Below are 24,462 nucleotides of genomic sequence, written 5' to 3'. Positions count from 1 at the left end.
CTCCTTACTCCTAGGTCCCAACGTTATTGCCAATTATATTTGTATTGAAATTTACTGGTCTGCTTGAACATCTGTTGCAATAAACCTTATCAGATTTTATTTTATATTTTGATTTCTTTCGTCTCGTTTCCAGACATCATGTAAATAAAGCAGTCAGTATCTGACATTAGTTACGTTATAGCGGGAACGGCTGACAGTCAGCAGGATGTGGGATGTGCTAACAGTTACAATAGTTGTCAGTATCTGACATTAGTTACGTTATAGCGGGAACGGGTGACAGTCAGCAGGATGTGGGATGTGCTAACAGTTACAATAGTTGTCAGTATCTGACATTAGTTACGTTATAGCGGGAATGGCTGACAGTCAGCAGGATGTGGGATGTGCTAACAGGTACAATAGTTGGTTGAAAACTAAATAAATAAGCATATTAACGTTTCTGATACGTTGAATTCAGTACTAGGCAAAGATCTTCCTTGAGTTAGAGCTACTGATTTATCGTTTTATTATTATTTTATCAGCAAAAATGAAACCATATAGTTACGTATAACACACACGGATAGTTAAAATTGATTTCACAACAAATGTTAGCGCAGACTACGTGCTTTTAATTTGTTGAATTCCGCAAAACACTTTAATCTCTCTCAACGCAGTACTTTGTGGAGAAAATGAACTGCCACCTAAACACTCTTTAGATCTGGTCAGAATAGATTTGATTTATTTCTCTGTTTAGAAGAGCTCTAGGTTATTTCACGACAGTGGAAATGGTTTATTTAAAAAATAGATATAAATGTATTCCATCAAAAATACTCTTCCTTTATTTCTACATCTGTAAAAGGTGTTTATAGATCTTTTTATGTTCTATAGGAAACTGAAAACACATACCACGTTCGTAACACACAGAAAACGACTTCATCTGGACAACATGTGTCAGTTAGTGTTTCGTAGAAAACATGAGTCACCAACTGACGACTGTAAGCATCCCGTCCGTCTCACCGCTCGATGACTGTACCACCAACAGGGGTTTTATAATTTATAGGTTTAGTACTGTTATGAACTTTGAACTGTTTTAACAGCTATTTATAATGACCATTTCGACAACATGTATTTAATTCTATATAATATTACAAATTCGAAACTTCGTTTGTGTGTTTTTATTGCTATGAGGCGTAAACTATTCTACCGATTGTATGAACACTTTACATGGACATTATTACGGTCGTTGTAACTACCCGGGTTACGACCCAATTTTTTTAAAGTAGTAAAAATCTCAACTTGGTTTCTTAAGGGGTGCAGGAAGGCAATTTATTTATTTATTTTTTTATTTGTTGCTTTTTGCATATTTTGATTCTTTGAAAGGTTTTCTTTAAGAAAATATCAATAGTTTTGCAGAAATAATGTTACAAACATGTTAAAAAAAGTAATAACAAAATGAAGTCGCGAGGATTTTGGCCCAGGGGGCGTCTGCGATACGCGCAGTTCATATAGTACACTATGTAGATCGGTATTGCAAGTGATATTATTATCAAGGAGGCAGTGGATGACAAACCATATGGAGAGGACCTAGTAATTGAAAAGCTGGAATGTGTCAACCATGTATAAAAGAGAATGGGCACTAGATTCAAAATTTTGAAAAAGACATTCAAGAAAATTGACAAGTTGGAAGACGGTAAAGGCATAGGTGGTAAAAATAGACTAACAGAAAAACAGATTTATGATTTACAAGAGTATTATGGCCTAGCAATTAAAAGAGGTGGCTCAGACTGGCAAGAAATGAAAACTGTGTGGGCAATATACTTCCACAAGATATCGACGGATGAAAACCCCCAATATAGCCCCACAGGCTGACAGTTGGTGTGGATACAATAAAGCCTTATCCAACAATGGGACTTATAGACCTAAGCATTCTCTTCCTTATTGTGTAATGATAACTATAAAAAGTATTTTTTAATATTTTGTTGATCCCAATCTTTTGAAAAAATGTGTCCACCAAAAAACACAGAATGTGAATGAAAGTTTTAATAATTTAGTGTGGTCAAACGTCCAAAAAATATTTTTGTGAGATAGCATACATTGAAACTAAAGTACTTGATGCAGTATTCAGTTGCAATGGTAGATTTTGCAGTAAATTAACTATTTACAAAAAGCTGGACCTGAAGTTGAGTAGTATTGCAGTAAACGCGCTTCGCGACCTAGATTTGACTCGTATAAAAAGGGCGGACAAAGCAGCTCAAGAAATGACTAAAGAGGAATGTGTTACAAGAATTAAAAGAAAACTTGCCCTGGTAGAAGAGGAAGAGAATGCCGATGATCCTCAGTATGGTGCAGGGACGTTTTAAGCATCTATTCTTCAATAAAGACAAGTATTGACTTCTTTGCTTGTTTACCGAAATTTTATTTTTGTCATATAAAGGTACACTTTTCTCAGAAAGTACTGAAGCTAGAAGGTTGAAGTTTTTTCTGTATGTGAATGGCATTGTATTATAGACTTGTAAGCAAAATTATTACAATAATTTTCCATTTTCATTAAACATACAATTAATTACTTTAAAAATTAACTATATTATAGTAAATATTTAAAACATTTCTTAAACATTTATTTTTCAATATTCTAACTTGAAAGTGCTTGTGTTTGCTAATCAAGCAATTTATTTCATGCTGTTAAATTTTTAATTGTGTATCTTTTATACTTCCTGAGAAAAAGTACCTTAATCTGATTATTTTAAGATGCATCGCATAGGCCCTTCCCGCTCCCCTTAACTTGTGAAATATTAATTGAAAGAACGGATCAAATGTAGTCAACTGTTTCGTGTAAACATTTTTTATTATATTAAACTTGCTTACATTTTTAGTGAGTAAATTCACAAAGGAGTACTGTTATTTTTACGCCGTTTCATATTTTAAAGATTAGGTAAGTATTCATCTACAATAAAAATGCCCTAAAGCGTAAGATGATTAGAATTGATTCCGAGAACTCACATTAAAGTAGTCGGGAAGAACTATGCAGGGATTTAGTTTTGTTAAATTGTGCTTTTGAACTAGTTTACTAATTACAGCTCAAAATTTTTTTAAATACTACAAATATTTTTCTATTTATCTAAGGAACTTGGGCGTAGTGTCATTACTAATTTACTTTTAACAGTACATTTTTAAAAGTATAATATGGTGTTAGATATAAAAGACTAACTTTAACTATTATTTTAAAGACCGATATTAAATCTATTTTTGTTCTCTTTTGAAATAAGTAGGCTTCCTTGATCTGTTATAATTATATATTTTCTGGATTGGGATATAAGGCAAAATCAACTATGAAAACAATATGAAGAGTGAAGTTGATTACAATGACCATAAATGTAAACTTTTAAATGTATTTTCTTGATGTGGGAACAAAGCAAACACATGGTATGGAATGTATAATTAACTGTAACCAGCGGTAGCTATACTCATGCGAAACCAACAAAATTGCTTGCGAAGCCGTGGGTAACTGCTAGTTATAATTAAAATACTGATTAACTGGATCAAAACAGTTAAATATCGTGATGTATTAATTAAATTCCGTGTTTTCATATCGTATCCAAGAACTGTCTCGTGTTCCTTTCTGTTTTACTAACCAAAGGTCTTACACTACCGTACTATTTCAAGTATTTACTGTCATTTAATATTTAAAAATTCTATGCTTGGTAGAGATATCGTGTAGCAATTAAGAATAAATTTAAATAATTTTAAATAGTCTACAAGCAGAAATAAAAAGCTAACTTGGTGAGATACTGAAACGACGTAATGAGTAATAAATATTATTGAAGACAAATTTTCTTAATACAACCGGGTTGTACTGTTAGGTACCAGCGGATAATGTGGGGTAATCAGTTAGTAACATTCATTTAAAATAGTGTCCCAAATCATAGATTTTTATGTTTATATATATTTATTTAATACAAAATAGAACAAAATTACGTTTTTAAACAAAACTCAGAATGGTCGATATTGTATAAAATGTTGATTTTTTCATCGATAATATCGAGTCTAAAGGTAAATTTAACTAATTGGTTACGTCGTGTCTTTTTTTCTAAGATTCGTATTTTCCTCTCGTACATAAAGATGTAGTCTGTCACACGTTTCCACAAAAAAAACGTGTTTGGGATTTATGACTTGTTTTCATAAAATTTCCAATCAAAAACTTTGTTTTAAACGAGCACAAAAAGTTTTAATTAGGATCGTGTACAACAGACTAGGTTATCCGTAACATAGTACTAAAACTAGGAAGAAAATTTTTCAATATTTATAAATTTAAGGAGATAGAAGAATTATAGTATGTTGAAACTTTAAATCAATTCGACACCGTGCACATTGTTACAACTTGAAGAATAGTTTTAAAATGAAGACTTACCTTCTTATGCATTAGTATTATATTGAATGAACTTATAACTGATAATGAATAATACCCATCTGTACTAAGAGTTAGTTGTTTTGGTAAGTCTATAGGTAAGTTCATTCAAGAGATATCATTTTATACGAATGTGAGTGTACAATATAACATCTTTTTTAACGTGCCCCTAAGCTAGTTTTAACCAAACATAAATACGGATTATATATTTTTATACAAACTGAAACATTCTCGAAACCTGTAACCATATAAAGTATTGAGAAAAGTCCTACTGATAGTTTCTTCTCCACCTTAAACTGGTATATTTACCTGGATAACATTCAACATTGTTGGTTAAGTGCACCTCCTTCAACGTAGATAAACTTTCTTGTTTGTGATGTTTTAATAATAATTTTTATTTCACTAAAGGAAAATATAAATCTTTTCATTCTCTCCATTTCACTGATGGTAAGAACAAAGTGGTTGAGATCTGTCAATGAAGCGTTGAAGAGCTACATGGGTGTGTTAAAGTGCCGCCATCAATCGTCTTATATTTACCTGCTCGCTGGTTTACCTGAGGTGTGTTTTAGCAAAATTCCTAAACAATCTGCGAGAGGAACGATGTGACGCGATCTGTTAACGTACAATTATGAAATAAAATGAACACAAAGTAGAATTTAACAAAAATATAACAATTATCAACATCGAATAAAATGATAGGATATATAATATATATTGTTTTATTTTTATATACGTATTCCAATTGACTTCTTTCACTTGTTTGTTTGTTCTCTTCACTATACAATACATATTATACAACGTAGGTGTACAACACCACGTGTTGCGTAACAAGTTTCACTTAGGTTATCTGTAAAAAAACGGACAAGTTATATTATTATACTCAGGTTATTTACATGTGTGTTTATTCTATTATTTTCTCATTGCAAATATAGTTACGTGTAAGACCAATGAAAAATGTTTCCTAACTCTCAGCCAAATCCTATGGAGTAACATGTATCAACATCGAACTTGATATAACTTATATAGAAATTACGCAGCATACAAAACTATACGTCTACACGACGGTTCTTTCTGAAAATATCGTGCGTACATAAAAGCATACAGACTTCATTGAAGCTAACTCTCAGCCAAATCCTATGGAGTAACATGTATCTACATCGAACTTGATACAACTTATATAGAAATTACGCAGCATACAAAACTATACGTCTACACGACGGTTCTTTCTGAAAATATCGTGCGTACATAAAAGCATACAGACTTAATTGAAGCTAACTCTCAGCCAAATCCTATGGAGTAACATGTATCAACATCGAACTTGATATAACTTATATAGAAATTACGCAGCATACAAAACTATACGTCTACACGACGGTTCTTTCTGAAAATATCGTGCGTACATAAAAGCATACAGACTTCATTGAAGCTAACTCTCAGCCAAATCCTATGGAGTAACATGTATCAACATCGAACTTGATATAACTTATATAGAAATTACGCAGCATACAAAACTATACGTCTACACGACGGTTCTTTCTGAAAATATCGTGCGTACATAAAAGCATACAGACTTCATTGAAGCTACCTCTCAGCCAAATCCTATGGAGGTACATGTATCAACATCGAACTTGATATAACTTATATAGAAATTACGCAGCATACAAAACTATACGTCTACACGACGGTTCTTTCTGAAAATATCGTGCGTACATAAAAGCATACAGACTTAATTGAAGCTAACTCTCAGCCAAATCCTATGGAGTAACATGTATCAACATCGAACTTGATATAACTTATATAGAAATTACGCAGCATACAAAACTATACGTCTACACGACGGTTCTTTCTGATAATATCGTGCGTACATAAAAGCATACAGACTTCATTGAAGCTAACTCTCAGCCAAATCCTATGGAGTAACATGTATCAACATCGAACTTGATATAACTTATATAGAAATTACGCAGCATACAAAACTATACGTCTACACGACGGTTCTTTCTGAAAATATCGTGCGTACATAAAAGCATACAGACTTCATTGAAGCTAACTCTCAGCCAAATCCTATGGAGTAACATGTATCAACATCGAACTTGATATAACTTATATAGAAATTACGCAGCATACAAAACTATACGTCTACACGACGGTTCTTTCTGAAAATATAGTGCGTACATAAAAGCATACAGACTTAATTGAAGCTAACGATCAGCCAGTATATAACAAATACAGAGTCAGTAACAGAGTTTTTGTATATGTTCGTTTATTTTTATTCAACTAGTATTCATATTAATTTGACACATCACTAGCTTTTATTTACGATTTCAGCGTATTTTGTCTTATGTAACATATGTGACATGTCGTGCAAGTCATGCATTTGTCAATGTATGGATTTTTCGAATAACATCTTGTTGTTGGCAGATACTCTTAAGTCCGGAAACATTTCTGAAGCATCGTTTACTGGCCGAAGCCTTAAAGTCAGAGAACAAACAGATTTAAACTGATCGTTATAGAATAATAATTTTCTTCATGTAAGCCAGCCTTAGTTATCTATGCAATTTATTTTACGATTATCTACATTGAGAGATCATCATTTTACCATCTATTATTGTTATTTCTATTTTTTGATTACTCTTGATTATTACGTTTGATATTATAACTTTCTATATACAATAAAAGACCCACTTATCTAAACAGAAATTTCGCTGCAAAACAATGTAAGTATATAAATAAATAAATATATATATATATATATATATATATATATATATATATTATTACATGTATATATATGTATATATTTCTTTTTCTACACACACATATATATATATATATGTAAAAAAAGGAAAACATATTAATATGAATTAACTATATTTCGCATTACGCTTCTTCAGGTCAAAAAAAAAAAAACATAACGAAACACATAAAATAATTGAAAACATACATGTAAAAAGATAAATAAATTAATAAGCATAATATTCTTGAAATGATAAACATATGTTCAAACTGTGGGTGTAAAGATGTGATGAGTGTTCAGATGATTTAAATTTATCGCAGATTTAATCCATATGGAAATTTAGATTTTGTGACAATTTGACATGCTTGTTCTAAATTTCTTAATTTTGATGTATTTGAATTATATTTTATTGATCGTATTGGTTTTACTATATATAAATTTTCAAAAGATTCTTTGTTTATTTTGCTATGAATGACTAATGGTTATGATTCATCATTATGCTTAAAATCATAACGGTGACCTGTCATTCTTATTCTTAAATTATTTGTTGTAGAGCCAATGTAGTCTTTAGGACATTGTTTACACTGAATTTGATATAATTACCACTTATCTAACGAAAATTATTTACTTATATTCCTCAAATTATATGCCCATAGTCAACAAAATACAGCTTATGGTGCTATAATTTCTTTTGAGGGTGTAAACTGTACAATGCTTTCGTTGAAGTCCGTATAGCAGCTCTGTTTAAAGCCAAATATTTTTAAAATCTTTGAAAATGCCAATACGTTCATGATTACATATTTTATACAAACTCTACACAAAACGTCAGCTTTGCAGCCTTTTTCGTTATAAAGAAAAATAGAAAATTGTCAGACATCTAATACTTGGTTGTACTAAGGTTGTATAAACTTTAATGTAACATCATACTGTTCTATTTAATATTAAATTATAATAATTAAAAAAATATAAACACAATGTGCAAATTTATACAGGAAACGGTTTAGTTGTTTATTAAGATACAAACAAACAACTTGAGACGTAAGGGAGTGGAAGGAGATACGAGTGGGTCTGAGTCGTAAAAGGTAATAGCAGGAGATGGGATACGGTTTAGTTGTTTATTAATATACAAACAAACAACTTGAGACGTAAGGGAGTGGAAGGAGATACGAGTGGGCCTGAGTCGTAAAAGGTAATGGCAGGAGATGGGATACGGTTTAGTTGTTTATTAAGATACAAACAAACAACTTGAGACGTAAGGGAGTGGAAAGAGATACGAGTGGGTATGAGTCGTAAAAGGTAATGGCAGGAGATGGGATACGGTTTAGTTGTTTATTAAGATACAAACAAACAACTTAAGACGTAAGGGAGTGGAAGGAGGTACGAGTGGGTATGAGTCGTAAAAGGTAATGGCAGGAGATGGGATACGGTTTGTACGGCTGTGCTGTATTATGTAGTTGAGGGTACGATAACTGTTCTAAGGTGCTGCTCTCCGCAAACCCTTTTTCGTCTCATTCACTGATTGCCTTTAGATGTGCGGTGTAAACAACTGTTTTATGGATGGAATTAATGTCACTCACTCTTAATGTAATTTTATAACGCTTTATTATAAAGTATCAATTGAAAAGTGTCGAATGCTTGAATTGAGAAACATATTTTCGATCTACCATAAATTAAACATTTCTCTCTCACCCAACTATTAATTTAAACTGCCCTTACAGTTAAGTCAGAAGAAGTGTGTAAATTTTTTACCAGCTGTAATACTGTTAATGTGCTCTCAACTGTTTCAGATATTCCCAAAACAGTTTAGGAAATTTGATTAGCATTATAGTTGAATTTTACTTTTTAAGTGTATAAATAAAGGAGTTTTGATTTTTTTACAAGTGTCTGCTATTTTGAAACGAAATGTCGTAGGATCTGACCTTTGAATTCAATCGAGATATTTAAAAGACCAACATTTTACTAACTTTGAACTTGTTTCAAAATCCCTGTCGCCTTATCTTTGTGGCCAACGAACTTCGCCAAGATATAATAAACTAATGTGTAATCACGAAATCACGCTTACTGACGTTATATGAAATATTTTCTAAGTCCTACTACGAGTATCAATTGCAATGGCACACTGTATTTTAGGTCTACATAAAAGAAATGTTATTTCTCATATATACATAATACATCATTTCTAAATTCATCCCACAAAAGCTCGTATTTTTGACGTACTACTTTGTCTATACCTGCCTGTTGTATGCAAGTCCACACAACACATCTAACGTGAGTTAAATTTGTTTCAGAATTCTTCCAACTGGTTGGAAAATGCGTAAATACTGTCTAAAATCTTTAAGGTGCAGTTTCTATATTTATATTATCTTAGGGTCTGCAATATTTTAATGTAATAAGGCGACTGAGCATGCTAAACAATCTGATTTCTCTTGAGACTCCTTATTTTTAATCCAGTTTCAATCGGAATAATAAGATCATTCTTAATCATTCATTATTTAACTGATAACCATTTTAAAGGATTTTTCCTATTTATTGGGTAAGGCCAACAATTTAGTTTGCCTTTAGGATTTAGTAACTCCTCTGACAATATCACATTGAATTCTAGAATTGCTGGAAACTATTACCTATTCTTACGCTAAATCGATACTTAAGTAAAGATGAATTTGCAATATAATACCGTAAGAAACCTTTTAGTTCTTGAGGTATGATTCAGACAGACTTTCACACGTACAGACGTATACAAGATTTCCTTGAACACTGATAATAACTTAGGAACACCTTAAAGGTTTCTTTTTGGGTTAAAATTATTTTGATACCAACCTTGCATCTCTTATTCACTCATTTAATTTATTCAAAACAATTAGATTAGAGGACATAACGAGCCTCTTCTGCTCTGGTCAGGCTGATATTAATGACACTTTCTGAGAAGGAGCTACTTAATGACAGTTTACAGGTTAGTCATCTATATCTTGTTCTTCTTCTCACTGGCTGACTGGGCATTTTTAAATATAATAGAATTACAAAAGAAACATTAACACGGTTTGGATCGAAAATACTCGTTGCAAGCTCCAGGTAAATACGTTGCTAATTCATTATTATTCAAATAATTATATACTTACATCGGATTCCACTGATGTCCAAAAATACGCAAACCGGATGAATACAAATAAGGTTTTGTGCATTTGCCATAATAATGTAAGAGGTGTCTAAGTAATTCAGTTTTGCAAGTAAAAAGTAATTAATCAACTCTTCTGGGATTAATTAAACAATACTACTCTTATAATAGTCAAATTCATTAGTCACACTAGCTATATAATAATCAAGTATTTAGATGCTCACTGTGATACAGTTATTATTCTGGTAAAATATTTCACACCATTATCGTTGTATGGCCGAAACTGTATTGTTGTAGAAATAATCATTTCTTAAAATACTCAAATATTAATGCTGTAGTTTTCAATATCCTCTTTATATCTTCATTAGTGTTGTTAAAAAAATATTGCATTTATGTTTTTTCCCCTTAGAACACTATTAATTTCAAGTTCTATTTTTGTGTGTGTATCACAAATAAAAAACGAGACTGTTTGAAGGTTTTTTACAACACCGCAAGAGCGAATGCAAACAATCCTAACCTTATGATTTTCAATTTCCGGTAATTTCATGCTCTAAAGCCTGTTATAGCGGTTATGGGACAATAACTCATCCATGTAATAAACTGTGTTTACTCTTCCACTACCGATGTCCATAATTCCATTCTGTTAACTATGATATGACAGTTAATGTGACAGTATATCACTCTAAGTAGTAAACTACAGTGAGCTTTCCAATACCACAACCGAATCTTTTAATATATTCTAATATAATACCTTACACGATTTAGTTACGGAAAGTTATATTTTCACTACTAACATTAGGTAGTAGCATTCTTGATTCTAGATCCCATATAATATACAGCTGCATGTGAAACTGACTGACTGACTCACGACACTATATATTATCACCAGTAATAAGCTTGCTACTTAATAGGTTGGAAACTAGTGATGTTGAAGATATTTTACATGCATGATTTATTTATTGCCTCGGTAACACACCGCAATTTGTGAAAATTATTTATATTGTGGGCAGAATCGGATCGTGTCTTTGGAGTAAGCTGCTGGTGTAACCCCGGTTTGTCTCATTGGGTCATTTATATTTATTATATATATAAACGGCTAAAATGTGTAGATGGTCATATCATACGGTACGCTGATAATACTAGTTGTTTAAATATCAGGAGCAGTAGAATCCTTAAAGAGTAAAGCGTCTTTAAATTAACTTCAGAGATGGATCTTGTTCAAAAATATAAACTGAAACAAAAAAACATTTTTTATTTGCATGCAATGAGAATGTGAGACATCAGTAATTTAAAAACGAATGAAATGTTACCTATTTAAAATTCAATATTGTTTATTGATATTATTATAACGTTTAGATCTCAGATGAAGTGGTCAGATGGGTCGGATGTGCTGCAAGATTGGAATAATGCTATAGTGTTTGAGACTCTGATCAAAGTTCATTTAGAGAAAACCTATTAGATAATTTAATTTGGTAAATTCCATCCTATTCTTAGTTATGGTGTAGTGTATGGAGCAGTGCATCCTGAATCTTCTTTTGGAAGAATGAGTATTCTACAAAAAAAGCCTCGAGAAACGGAATCATCCAAGTTACAAAACTTTATCGTACTATCGTAATTGCAAGCTGAGACAAGAATTATAAAAAATGATAATGAATAAATACTACGTATAAACTTACTTAAACCTTTAACTCATCTTCAACAAAAATATACCGCCAAAAGACGTAAACAAGGTTATATATTTTATAAGGTTCTTTATTGTTGGAATTTTCTAATTAGTTAAAAAACTAACACTCCAACAAGAATAAAATGTTAATTTCTGTGTCTGATGAGGTTTTCGTTGAAAACAAAAGGTCACATAAGAATAAAAACTGTATTATTATTATTGGACTGTTTGTTTCTAAAATTACTAGTAAGAAATGATTTGATAACTAAAAATAGAAAACAAAACAATAGCTTAAGGAAAAAAGAAAATTATTATCAATAATTCTTAGCACTAAAAATATTCTACACCATAGATTAACTGTATTCTACCGGCTGTTATATACACACAAAAGTTTGGTTTTATTAAATTCAAATCTTAGATCCTATGGAATGAAGATTGATATTTTCAATTATTTTAATAATAATAAAGCATAATAAATTCCATAGGCTGCATTACTTTTTAGTTGTAACACGAACGATATTAATAAATATTTGTTTATTGACTATGTGCCTTGCATTTTAGGTGACAATATCTCATTCTATTTTATGGCCACATAGTCCTCTTATGACGTTACTATACTACGAGTATGGTAATGCGTTCTATGAACCATGAAACGTATAACTGTCTGAATTGCCTGATTATCATGTATATGATTAAATCTAAGGTATTGCAACTTTTTCATACATTTGTAAAAGAAAGTTTGTTTATTAAATTCACTATAACTACCATTCACTTGTCGATAGTATAGGGTTTAATTTAACATATTATAATCTGTTTTTCCTGAAGATTCAATAAAAATAAACTAAAGAAATATTGCATAAATATACAATACCTGTTTTTAAATTGAGGCTTTTATCTGAATATTCTATTTTTGTACTGGGACAAGGCTAATGCAAATTGATAAATAACTTATTTGTGTGGAATCCATTTCTATTTCATCATTCGAACTTGATAACTAACTTAATTAATTTGCCATATCAACATGTAGACTCCCGCCTAATAACTCTACGCGTCCAGTTTAATTATCGTAATAATGATGGACTCATAATTCACATGCATTGTTTACGGTAACTAATTGTGCGGTGAAATAAATTGACTCTACGTCCAATATTGCTCACCAACCTAATTTGCAGCTTCTGAAAACAATAGATTGTTTCAGTGCAATTCTGAGATTGAAGCAGTGCTACAGAGATTCTATATGTCCTGTTCTCACTGTAGAGAATTATGACATGACTTACACATAAGAATTATCTCTCAAATTATTCATTTTAGTATATTGTATCAGACCTAACAACCAATACCGATTCCGCTAACATTCAAATTTTATGCATAGAAATTTCAGTTTAGTATTTTATATAATATTACTACATGGAAAGTCCAGATTAATTAAAACGCCATAACTTGCGTGCCAATGATTTTAATTTTTGAAGGAATTAATGTTTGAATAAGGGTAAATAACAAAAATTATTTTTATACATAAATATTATTAGTAAGTTCTCGTAACAACCTCAAAATGTCTATAAATTCTAAGTATTCCAATAGATGATTGGTATTTTAGAGACAAAAGATGTCATATACGAAAATCTGAATTTAAGGATAAAAAATAAAAGTTAATCCAGTTTACAGTCAGGCAATATTATCAAATTTAACTTATGTAATTTGTCAATAAATAGCACTAGAACCAATATCGTTACTAGTATGAGGAGAAGACAATAGGTGTATGTCTATACAACATTCGCTATGGTCAGGTTACCGCACAAGCGTGACTGAATGTGGCTTATGGCTGTGGCTAATGTACTGCAGGATTGCAATAATGAGTGTAGTTATTTTTATTTGAGTTTTAGTTCATGTTTTGTAATTTACATAAATAACATTTAAATAAATAAATAGGTCCAGAAACCTTGGAGTAGAAATCTTTGACTAGCCTTATCTCACTAATGAAGCATTTACAAACATATGTATATTTTAAAGTTTGTCTTGGTTTTACGTCTTCAGTCACCTGTAAAAGTTTTCCTATCCTCCCGAACCACCTTGAATATATAGCTACATAACATTGTTTATTATGTATACATGTATTTACATATATTATAGTGAAAAATCTAGTTTATTTGACTTATTCATTTTCAGGGTGTTAAGTGTTATGATAAATAGCTTGTGCATACAATTACATTTATTTTACCTAAAACAAGAAATAAAATTACGCTACATCACGTATTGCGTAACAGCCATTACTCATTTTATTTTCAAGATGTTCTGCAGACAGATAGACAAACAGCCATCATACATAAAACAGTTTAGATTCCCCTGGAAGACAGAGAAATTGTTAAAGCAATTAGGATATGTACTTATAAATTTTCTACATGTTAGAAATCATAGACACTCGCGAACGAAAATGTATACAATTATTTTATTCCTCAACTGATTAAAACAAATATGTTGTATTATTTGTTTTAATCATTAAATATTTTCAATAAACAGTAATACTTAAAATTTTTACGTGGGATTAACAACATTTATGATATCTAAGTTTAAAAAATTTTAAATTCTGCCCTTTTGAAATGGGAAGTAATAATAGGTATTTTTTTTAAATTTCCTTTTATGTAGTTAATCATAATTTCCTAGATTCATGTTATTTGCGCCAACGGAAATTTTGTGGCTACTATCACGTTCTGAAGTAGCGTGAACCTCACGCGAACACCCTGCACTAAGCAAAACTTCCAAACTAATTCTCTTTGCTTTTAATGTTTGAAAAAGTAAGGTACTTGTCCAACCATTAAAAGGATTATTTGGTACATGTGTGGGTTAAGTATTTTTCTTAAAAAAAACTCATTAAAATTGATGCAGTAGTTTTAAAAATGTCGATGGACTTACTTAGTAACCATAAAATAGAGACATATCAAATTGTATTGCTTCTTTTTGATTTTGAAATAAGAATAATCCTCAACGGTATCAACTATGTTATTATAGTTTTAGGTTTCAAGCCATCTATCTATAGACTTTGGAATTATGCTTCCAAAAATATTCAATTATAACGGTTCAGTTGTATACTTCTATAAAGTTTAACGAAACCATCGAAACTTATCGAAGAGTGAGCATGTTTGTTGTTTTATATTGTTTAAAAAGTGTGAATAAGTGCCAAATCCCTAAATGAGTGACATTATAAAATACCCTAGGTTAAAGCTTTACTCAAATATGAATTAAAATATTGAAATATTTGTTTTGGCTTGGACTGCCTAAAAGAGTCATGCAAGCTATATATAAATACTGTCTATGTACTACGTTTAGTCTGAACCTGTAAGAAATACTGTAGCTATCGTGTCCACGAGTATTCCGGTAATAATTTATACTAATTAAAACCTTGTACAAGCTGTATCTAAAACTTTTTGTGATATAAAAAATAAGTACATTATTCTGAATGATCTAAGAATTCGAAAACGCTATTTTTGTTTGTTAACGCAAGATAACTAATATGTAACAATTTCTTTTCAAAATTTAATCGCCACGATCCATTGTAATAGTGAAAGAATAATAGATGTTTATTTTTATGTGGTAAACTATTAATATGAATCGTTTTTTCTGCTTACATTGGAAATGTGTTAAGTTAAAATTTAGTTTGAATTCGAATAGCAGCCATCTTGAAACTTGTTACTAGTTAAGAATGGTTAACAAACTCATCGAAGTTACGTGCAACTACTGCCTCTGCATCAAGTTTAGTTTCAATCTATTAATAACTTCGGTACTTATCGTGTTCACAATTATTTCCAGTGTCGTATACTACTTCAAACTTTGTACTACTACTCTCTGGAAATCTTACAACATATAATTAAAAACACGTTAAACAAATATTATTATAAATGACCTGAAAACTCTAAAACACGTTCTGCGCTGTAACGATTAATAACTGATAAATAAGCATTCGTTTTACAAACTTTGAATGGAGGCTATCATGAAACATTTATATACGTTCAGGATTAGTTGTGTTCATATCTTTGCTAGAATATTAATGGTCGCTCGCTGTTTTTAGTTTTTTTTTTTTTTTTTTCGGTGAGACTAAGTAAACAACTCATCCAAGATATGTTCAAGTGCTGTATTTTTACGAAGTTTAGTCTGGTTTTATAGATCATCCCTTCAGTTGTCGTGTTCACAATTTCGCAATTTTCTCACATGTTTCCGGGGTCTTTATCGGAAAAAATCTCCCGAAAATTTGGCCATAAGGGTGATTGCAACAGACAGATTTCTATAAAATCCCCTAAACTGTAAAATAAAATATTATTAATTTAATATATGTTTTATTATGAAAGTAAAGATTTAAGTTGTGATTATTTAAATTTTTATGAAAGATTACATGTTCTACAGAAGTAGTAAAATACATAATACTAACTTTTCCATATTTCCTATCCACAGTTGTGCTAATGTTTAAATATTTATAAACCCTTTTTCTTCTAAAAAAGTTGCACGAAGTGATACAAATATTACCAATTTGTTATTTAAGTAAGACGTTACAGTTAAATGTTTCTACACAAATATTAGACCACTATATCTTTATTCAAACAACAATTAACCAAAAGGTATTACTATTTGACTATTTGTAGATCAATCGCAATTAAAGTACAATGTCTTGAATCTTAATCAGACACTTCAAAATAAATATTACATATTATACTTTAAGAATGTTAAAGTTTTCCATTCGAATAAACACAAATTCGTATAAACTGCCTTAACTGAATGTCATTAGAGCCGCTACGAGAATATAGGAATACGATTTGTCAGCATACATTGCATTACAAGGTAAGTGAGCATTTTACAGATATTGGATTGCCAGTAAAACTCAATGGTAGGAATAGGATTGTGATAGGAGTTCTCTTGTACTGCAACTCTGAGATTGTCAGACACGTCATTTCGATTTCCACATTCCTATGATGAACAAAAGGTAAAGTGAAATTATGTATATAATATATGAGGAATAATTGCAGTATTTATTCTCACATCGGACCTTATAAATAATAATCTATTAGTTGAACATAAATATACATTGCCAGGTCCAATTTTGGTTGTTTACGTAAATGATAATATTAATAGCAAAATAATATGTTAATGATGTGGTAACCTTTATAGTATAATTTTCTACAATTTAATAGAGAATATTATAGAATTATTTACACTAAAATATTTTTTTTTATAAAACAAGTAAATTCTAAGCCATTGTAAACTGCGCGCTATTAGAAGCGCTGTCCCCACGAAATATACAAAAATAAGTGTCTATATATGTGACATCCTATTCGATGATTTCGAATGATTAAAAATAACACATAATAATAACAAAATACTGTAAAGAGCTGCCAGTAACTTTCTTTAAAAACTGTGGACTATGACATGGCACAAATAACTTATTGAAAGAATTAAAAATTTATTTCAATTTCAACACTTAAAACTTTACTAGTTAGATATTAATAAACTAATAGCTACTAATGATTATTGATTGAATCTACTAATTTATAAAATGAATATAGTAAGGTAATCTTATTTAAAGTGCTTACTTTATAAACATGAACTGAGTAAAGCTAGCATATTTTAGTTCCACATACATGATGTCTGAATAAATATTTTTGCTGAAAGAGTAACAATAAAAAGCACATTACCACTCTGTCGACTCGGCTGTCGCCGCTAATGTGTTACAGTGATTGACGCCGTTCTGTGTAACTTTTCACATCAAATAAAGCTCGATACTGACATGTTTTTAAATTGGATTTCATATGCTGAACCTTTACTCAAATGGTTACTTCATATTACTGTGTTTACTACCCATATTTTATTTCCTATATAATATTCAATGTTTGTAACCATTTTAACATTAAAAACCTGAAAGTTTATAAAGATCATTAGATGGTTGATACTCAATTTCACAGAACGAAGAGGACTAATAAACACAAAATTTTGAAAGAACTTTGTTCAGGTATAAGAATGAAATGTAGGTACATTTCAAAACCACTGATAAATACTTTTAAAAGTAGTTAATTCATTTAATGTACAGTTGGGCAAAACTGGTGACAACAAATCGAGTCCAAGAACGCAGAGTTCCATGCAGTGTTCCCAAGGTTTCTATTTGTATGAACAAAATACCAAATTGTCAATTTCCATGAAATAGTGATGAAAATAGTATTAATTTTTATATAAATAGCAGAAGTGACGAATACAAATCATTTAGTTAATTTTTAACATTGTTTACATAATTATTGTTATAAAATTTTAATTAACGAGCAATATAACAATGAATTTGTGCGTAAAAAGAACTAAAGTAGTTGAAGGAACAAAAAAGAGGAACCAGACACTAATGTGACTCAATAACTATTTGCTCTCTGACTACAATTAGTGCGCGCTGTGAGCCCGTGACCAAATCGAATGGAATCGCAAAGCAATATATCAAACATAAAGTGCATTGTTATGACAGAAAATCATTCACGGGGCAGTGGGTTAGTTTTTCACCGTCATAATACTGAATAGACATGTAACGTTTTATATAGTTTACAGACTGACCTAGGGGCGATACAATAGGATGACACAATGGACAGAAATTGGAAAATCACAGTTGAAAACTGTACTATATCAGGTTTATTAGTAACGAACAAAAACAGAGGGAGAGCGAGCTGGGTGGAATTACATTGTATGGAATTGTGAGTCTTGTTAGTAAATCGGTACAATCCGTAAAGTCCCTTTCTACTTTTAAATCTCTATGATTAAACAGAAAATTAAGTGTGAAGTAGTGGGTATGTAATATTTACCATTAGTAAAATTCACTAGCTATAGTTGAAATGTATATATTAATAAACATAAAGATGTTAAAGATAACAGTATCTAATACATACCAATCTACGAATGTGCAGTCACTATTAACATCACTCACAGCACATTGTATGGGTATGGAAAATAATCAAAATAAAGCCCATTTTAGGAATAAAGAACTTTTAACTTTTGCAAAATAATCTCAGGTATTTTTTGGAAAGCTAGATATCTCTTGTACAAAAGTGTAGGTAAAGTTGGCCTTAGCTGTGTTACTGAAAATGCCACACGCACTACCATGTCCAACGGACATAACATTTGGGATACGTGTTACTTAACTAACTCCTGGTATGCACATATCTTTGGTCGTGGATATGCCATCCTCAAATCCCCCTATTGGAATTTCGTAAATCTTCAACAATTCTCTTATTTGTTAAGTTTACACCCATACTAACAAACACTTTATTGCTATTTTGGATTTAAAACGTTTCTTTCAATTTTCTGTCAGAGATAACATGAACAATCTTATTTGTTCCAATGGATTTTGAACACTACGGTACTATTCACTTAGTTATTGATAAAAATGGATTTATTGCTCCTTCCAGTAATATAAATGAGTACGAGTATTTGAATAAATCACGAAATTTCATTATATATTTCTAATCATTATCATTGTAGCCTACAGTTACTATTCCACACTGTGTCTAAGAGTAAACCTGTCAGAAGTGTAGATTTTAATATCAACGCACACTCAAATCTAAAATTGTGCCGTGATTCTCCATTATTTTAGTGTACTTGTACTTTTATTAGCATTTCTAGGTTAATTAGTACAATAGACATTAATAAATCATCTAATTTATTTACCCACAAATCTTAATATTATACATTCCACATGATTGCACACTGTATTCAATCAAGAGAGCACGGAAATCTTTCGAAAAGCAAAATGTGAACAGTGAATCTAGGTTGGGAATGACGAGGCTCTCAGGGCATGTATCTCGAGCTCTGTCTGTCGCGACGTATTTTTAGCCCAGCTCCACTCAACACGATTGTTAGTCGGGGTCATGCTCTCCTCCGACTTTACGTCTACTTGTATTTAAACACTTGATCACACAATTACATCGGGGAGTCTCCATGGGGCAGTCTACATTGTCCGTATTTTTAGCTCAGCTCCACTCAACACGATTGTTAGTCGGGGTCATGGTCTCCTCCGACTTTACGTCTACTTGTATTTAAACACTTTATCACACAATTACATCGGGGAGTCTCCACGGGGCAGTCTACATTGTCAATATTTTTAGCTCAGCTTAATCGAATCCCTCTCCCCCTACATATTGCTTGACGGTCGGTGATTGTATGGTTGTCTCTCTGTTACACAATGTAACGGCCAACGGATTGAGTTACAAGCTTGGCATTTTCTAAGAATATCTTTCTTTAAACAAGGAACACGCTAATCGGTTGGCTTACTACAACACAGAGGGGACAGCACTTCTAGTGGAAAAATATTTCATTGAATGGAATAATGTAATGTAATGTACCATACAATGTACTGCCGATTCTGCTTGAGTTGCTACGAGATCGAGAGTCACGGCGATCTTAAAGTAACGCCTCTTCAAATGTACATAATTTAAGATTCGTCACTAAGCATAAATACAGTACTATCCAGCCTTTGAAATTATGACATAATTTTTAAAATTTAAGAAGTACAAGTCCTAATATGAAAATGCATGAAAAACTATTATTTATACATCGATTATTTAATGTTCACCTAGTTGATAAATGGGTTCCAATAGTTCATTAAAAGCGTCTCTTAGAAAAAGAATATTTTGAAGAGCTTTAAAATAATGACAGTGGTAAATTATTTTTACGTCAAATTATTAGATGTGTTTGTTAGATGGGGATTATTATAACCTAGTTATGTAGTTTCTGAATGATAATGCTATGTTCGAAACTTAATTCCTTAATGTAATCCCTTGTGGGAGGTCATCGGGAGTTTTATATTTATCCGGCTCTCTAGGTAAGTGACAAAAGTTTCAGTTAATTATTTTTATATAAGACTTAACAACTAAAAACCTCCTGCATGTTAATTTACGAAGGTTTATTGAGACATTTAATTAGATCCAGCCAGCGCTTCTTCATTAAGTGGTAAGCTAAAAAATCTGATTTACAACTTCAATAGAGTTCTTCCCATCACCAATATTAAGACGGATTTTGTCAAAGCCGGCCACGTATCGTAGGGTAAATTACGTTGAAAGTTATATTTCTTGAAACTAGAGATATCTTCCTTTGAATACATTTTTTTAACTGCATACCCGGAGTCTCTGCCAAGACGAATAACGAAACCATACAGCAAACTGTACAGACCTATACTGTTTATTGTATCACGAATGTTAACCTATGAAATATATATTATTTCTAAATAGATTCTTGAAAACTTTAATATTACCTACTTGTTTATTGCCTGATATTTCCATCTGGGGCATTCTTAGTGATAACGGTGACGTAATGATATAACAGTTATAAAATAAAACCTATTTTTAACTATTTTTCAACTGTAATAAACGCTTTTATTTAATGTTTATATTTATATAGTTTCATCTCACAAGTTTCATTTCTACACACATTTATGAATAATGATGTTTACAACCTATTCCCGAGTTAGTTAAGGAAATAAAAAGGCATTCATTATCACTGGCATTTCTAGGGCAAGCCATTTAACGTTGACCGTGGTTAAAACAAGAACTTTCAAGGTGCAGTCCAGCTATTTTAAGATACCTTGAGACCCGAAGCAAAATGTGAAGGCAAATTCTATATACATTTTCTATCTATGTCAGAACTGTCGGTATGATAAGTGTGGGTGGAACATAGGTGATATCATCTTCTGCGGAACCATGTCTCTCAGTATGACCGTTAAGTTACTCGTATTGTCAATCTCGGTTCTATGTGAAAGCTAGGAACATCAAGTTAAGCCGTAAAAAAGATTTATAATTTTATAAAAAGCATATAAAATAGCCCTGCTGAAATTGCAAATCACTCTTAATATATGATTTATTTTTAAAATGTTACACTTTAATAGACATTTTATCATTAACAGTAAGCACTTTTTTATTTGAAATATTTAAGTTGTACCACAAAAATACTGTTAAATAAAAACATTATATTAAAAATATGTCTAAATAAGCGTAAGTTCAATAATTTGCTAGTAATAAATGTGGAAGTAAGTTAAGAGCAACGTTAGGCATCATCGGCGTTTTTTTGTTAATTAATTGCATATTTTGTGCCAGATGAAGGTCAATGATGTCGTAACCTTCGTCTAACACAAAATATGTAATGGATTCAACCAAGATTTATACCGTCATCAGGTCGATATTGAGTTAAGAAGTTTCTAGGAAAGTGCAAACCATTAGCAGTACAAAGTCATTCATCAAGACGTTATTTCTCACAATGTTACACAGCGGAGGGTCCGGAGATTATGCAGCACACTTATGGCACAGTACGCATGTATTACTGGTTGTATGATTTAAATGTTTATAAATTGTAGGTCTGTACAGACTAGCCTACAGCTGTAAACAGGAAATTGTTATTGCTTCAGTGCGTTCCATGGTTAATTTTCGAGTGAGGCCATCTTCATCTTGACTATTTCTGTTGTTACCATGCAGTCTTTCTGACTCAGTATTTCGATCGTCCAAGGAACGCTGCTGACACACCTAATAGCAAAGAAACGAGGGTAACTTGACCACTGTAGTTTTAATTTTGTTTACTAAGTAAAAACCATAATTAAAACATTTTCCTCATCAATAAGTTTGGAAAATAATTGTTTTATTCATAGAAAGAACTTCTCGATGTCATGCTTATTTTATATGGGGATTTTGCAACTTTTCATTAATGATGCATCTACATTGTTATGTTGTGCAGCAAAGACGAGTAAGCGTGTCATAAAACTTTCAGTAAACTGTCATCTGCAACAGTGTATGTATCTTCGTGGATAGATTTATAATTGAAAGATAATACAATAATTTATAATAACCAAGCGAAAACATTTTTCCCGAATTTTAAGAAGCGTTAAAAAATATCACAAACATTACAAAGTGGACTACGTGTTATCTTCCAAATGAAGAATATTTAATGCATTATATTTTTTCAGTAGTAGTGTTTGGCAACTAGCACTCTCTGAAACCGAAAGATCCAAGGTTAAACAAAGTTCATTAGTGAAAGGGAACTTACACAATATTTTAGTATTATTTATATAACTAAATTCAGTTTCCATAGGAATATGTTTAAGAACAGGAGTCTGACTGAAGGATTTAGATGTTCTACTAACCTCTGACAGGAGCGTAGACGTTGAGGTATAGACAGTCCTCGCTCTGGTTACTCAGGAAGTGTCTGACTCGGTCCATGTAGCCCCAGCGGCCGGTCGGGATTGTAGTAGCCGGTTTGGGCGGGAACGACTGAGGACACACAGGGCCGAAGGAGTCAGCTATCCGCACGCCTGACCAAGGTGGCGGCGAGGCGGGTGGCATGAAGCGTTGGGAACCGACAGGAGCCGCTGCGTACGGGATACCGAGGTACACTTCCACAGGGTCCAGGTTCCTCAGAGTCCTGATGGTTCCTTTCAGCTGTCCCTGCTTGGTATCCACAATCCGTGCCGATGGGTATGGCCCGTATTCGTAGCACAGAAAGGTTTCCCAGAGATACGCAGTAGGTATAAGTAACAAGTAAAGTCTGAACATTTTTTTAAGAAACGATAAAACGTAAAAGTAATTATTTTTCGTCTACGAATAAGCTACAACCCAAAATTGTCGTTGGGTTATTTTCTGGGGTCGTATACGGTTACATTCCTTATTTCTTACGTTCCTACTATATTATATTATATTCCTTACTTCTTTGCATTCGTTCAAAAGTCAACAGTCCAAATTTTGAGGGGTTCGCGTTTAATGAGTAAACAAATTTATCTATTTACTCGTTACAATATAGTAAGTGGTTAAATACGAACTAATGGAACCTTCTGTCATTGCAGTTAATATGAAGCAACAATAAATTTAATACTAATACTAATAATAATGAACCAATACAAAATAACGTGCTATTTGATCGCTAAACGTTATAAATAAAAGTAATAATGTATTCGAGAATTTAAAGATCCTAAATCATTCAAACACTAAAGTAAATAAAGGATGTATTGTCCCCCTACACATTTAAAGTGAAGGACATATCTTGTTGGACAGTTGTAGAGTGAAGTATCACTTAGAAAACAACACAAGATGGTTGCACTACACTAAACATAAAACACAAAATTGCACAAGCACCAGTAAGCACAAATACGCGACACTCGCACCGCATTGTACTACCGGTCCGGAGGAGTTCTGGCGACTGACGACCGAAATAGACACTTAAAAGTGGCACGGAGTGTGTGCATGTGCGTGTGAGGAGTAGCGCGGTTTATGAGCCTGAGAACATTGTGTGGTATTTACGAGTATGGAGTGACTAATCTGAGTTGATTGCCCTTAAAACTGTTCTGTTATTGCATATTTAATTTATTATAAGTATTAATGCTTTGTTAAAAATTTTAGAAAAGGTATATTTAAAACATCCTAAATTTTAAGATTATAAACAGTTGACCTTGACGATTTTACGGTCACTATTTCATTTATTTATGCACATTACATTCGCTCACTGCGTTATCGCAATAAATATATGTAGCCAATATTTCACTTGACCATTTACAAACGGTGATTTTTAAAACGGTACCAGAA

The 24,462-nt window shown here is 31.8% G+C and overlaps 1 protein-coding gene across 2 annotated transcripts in view; it reads right to left on the bottom strand.

The window, feature by feature from the left end:
• LOC124359327 (neuroligin-4, X-linked) overlaps positions 1 to 24,068 on the bottom strand; it is a 172,265-nt gene extending 148,197 nt beyond the window's left edge. For both annotated transcript variants that reach the window (XM_046811986.1, XM_046811987.1), the window contains exon 1: positions 23,031 to 24,068. In XM_046811986.1, the coding sequence (XP_046667942.1) occupies positions 23,031 to 23,439 (409 nt within the window). In that variant the 5' untranslated portion in view covers positions 23,440 to 24,068. The remainder of the gene's footprint in view (positions 1 to 23,030) is intronic.
• Between the last annotated feature and the right edge of the window lie 394 nt (positions 24,069 to 24,462).

Source organism: Homalodisca vitripennis, chromosome 4, assembly GCF_021130785.1.
Source record: "Homalodisca vitripennis isolate AUS2020 chromosome 4, UT_GWSS_2.1, whole genome shotgun sequence".
Lineage (NCBI taxonomy): Eukaryota > Metazoa > Arthropoda > Insecta > Hemiptera > Cicadellidae > Homalodisca > Homalodisca vitripennis.
This window is presented reverse-complemented; position numbering and strand designations above follow the sequence as displayed.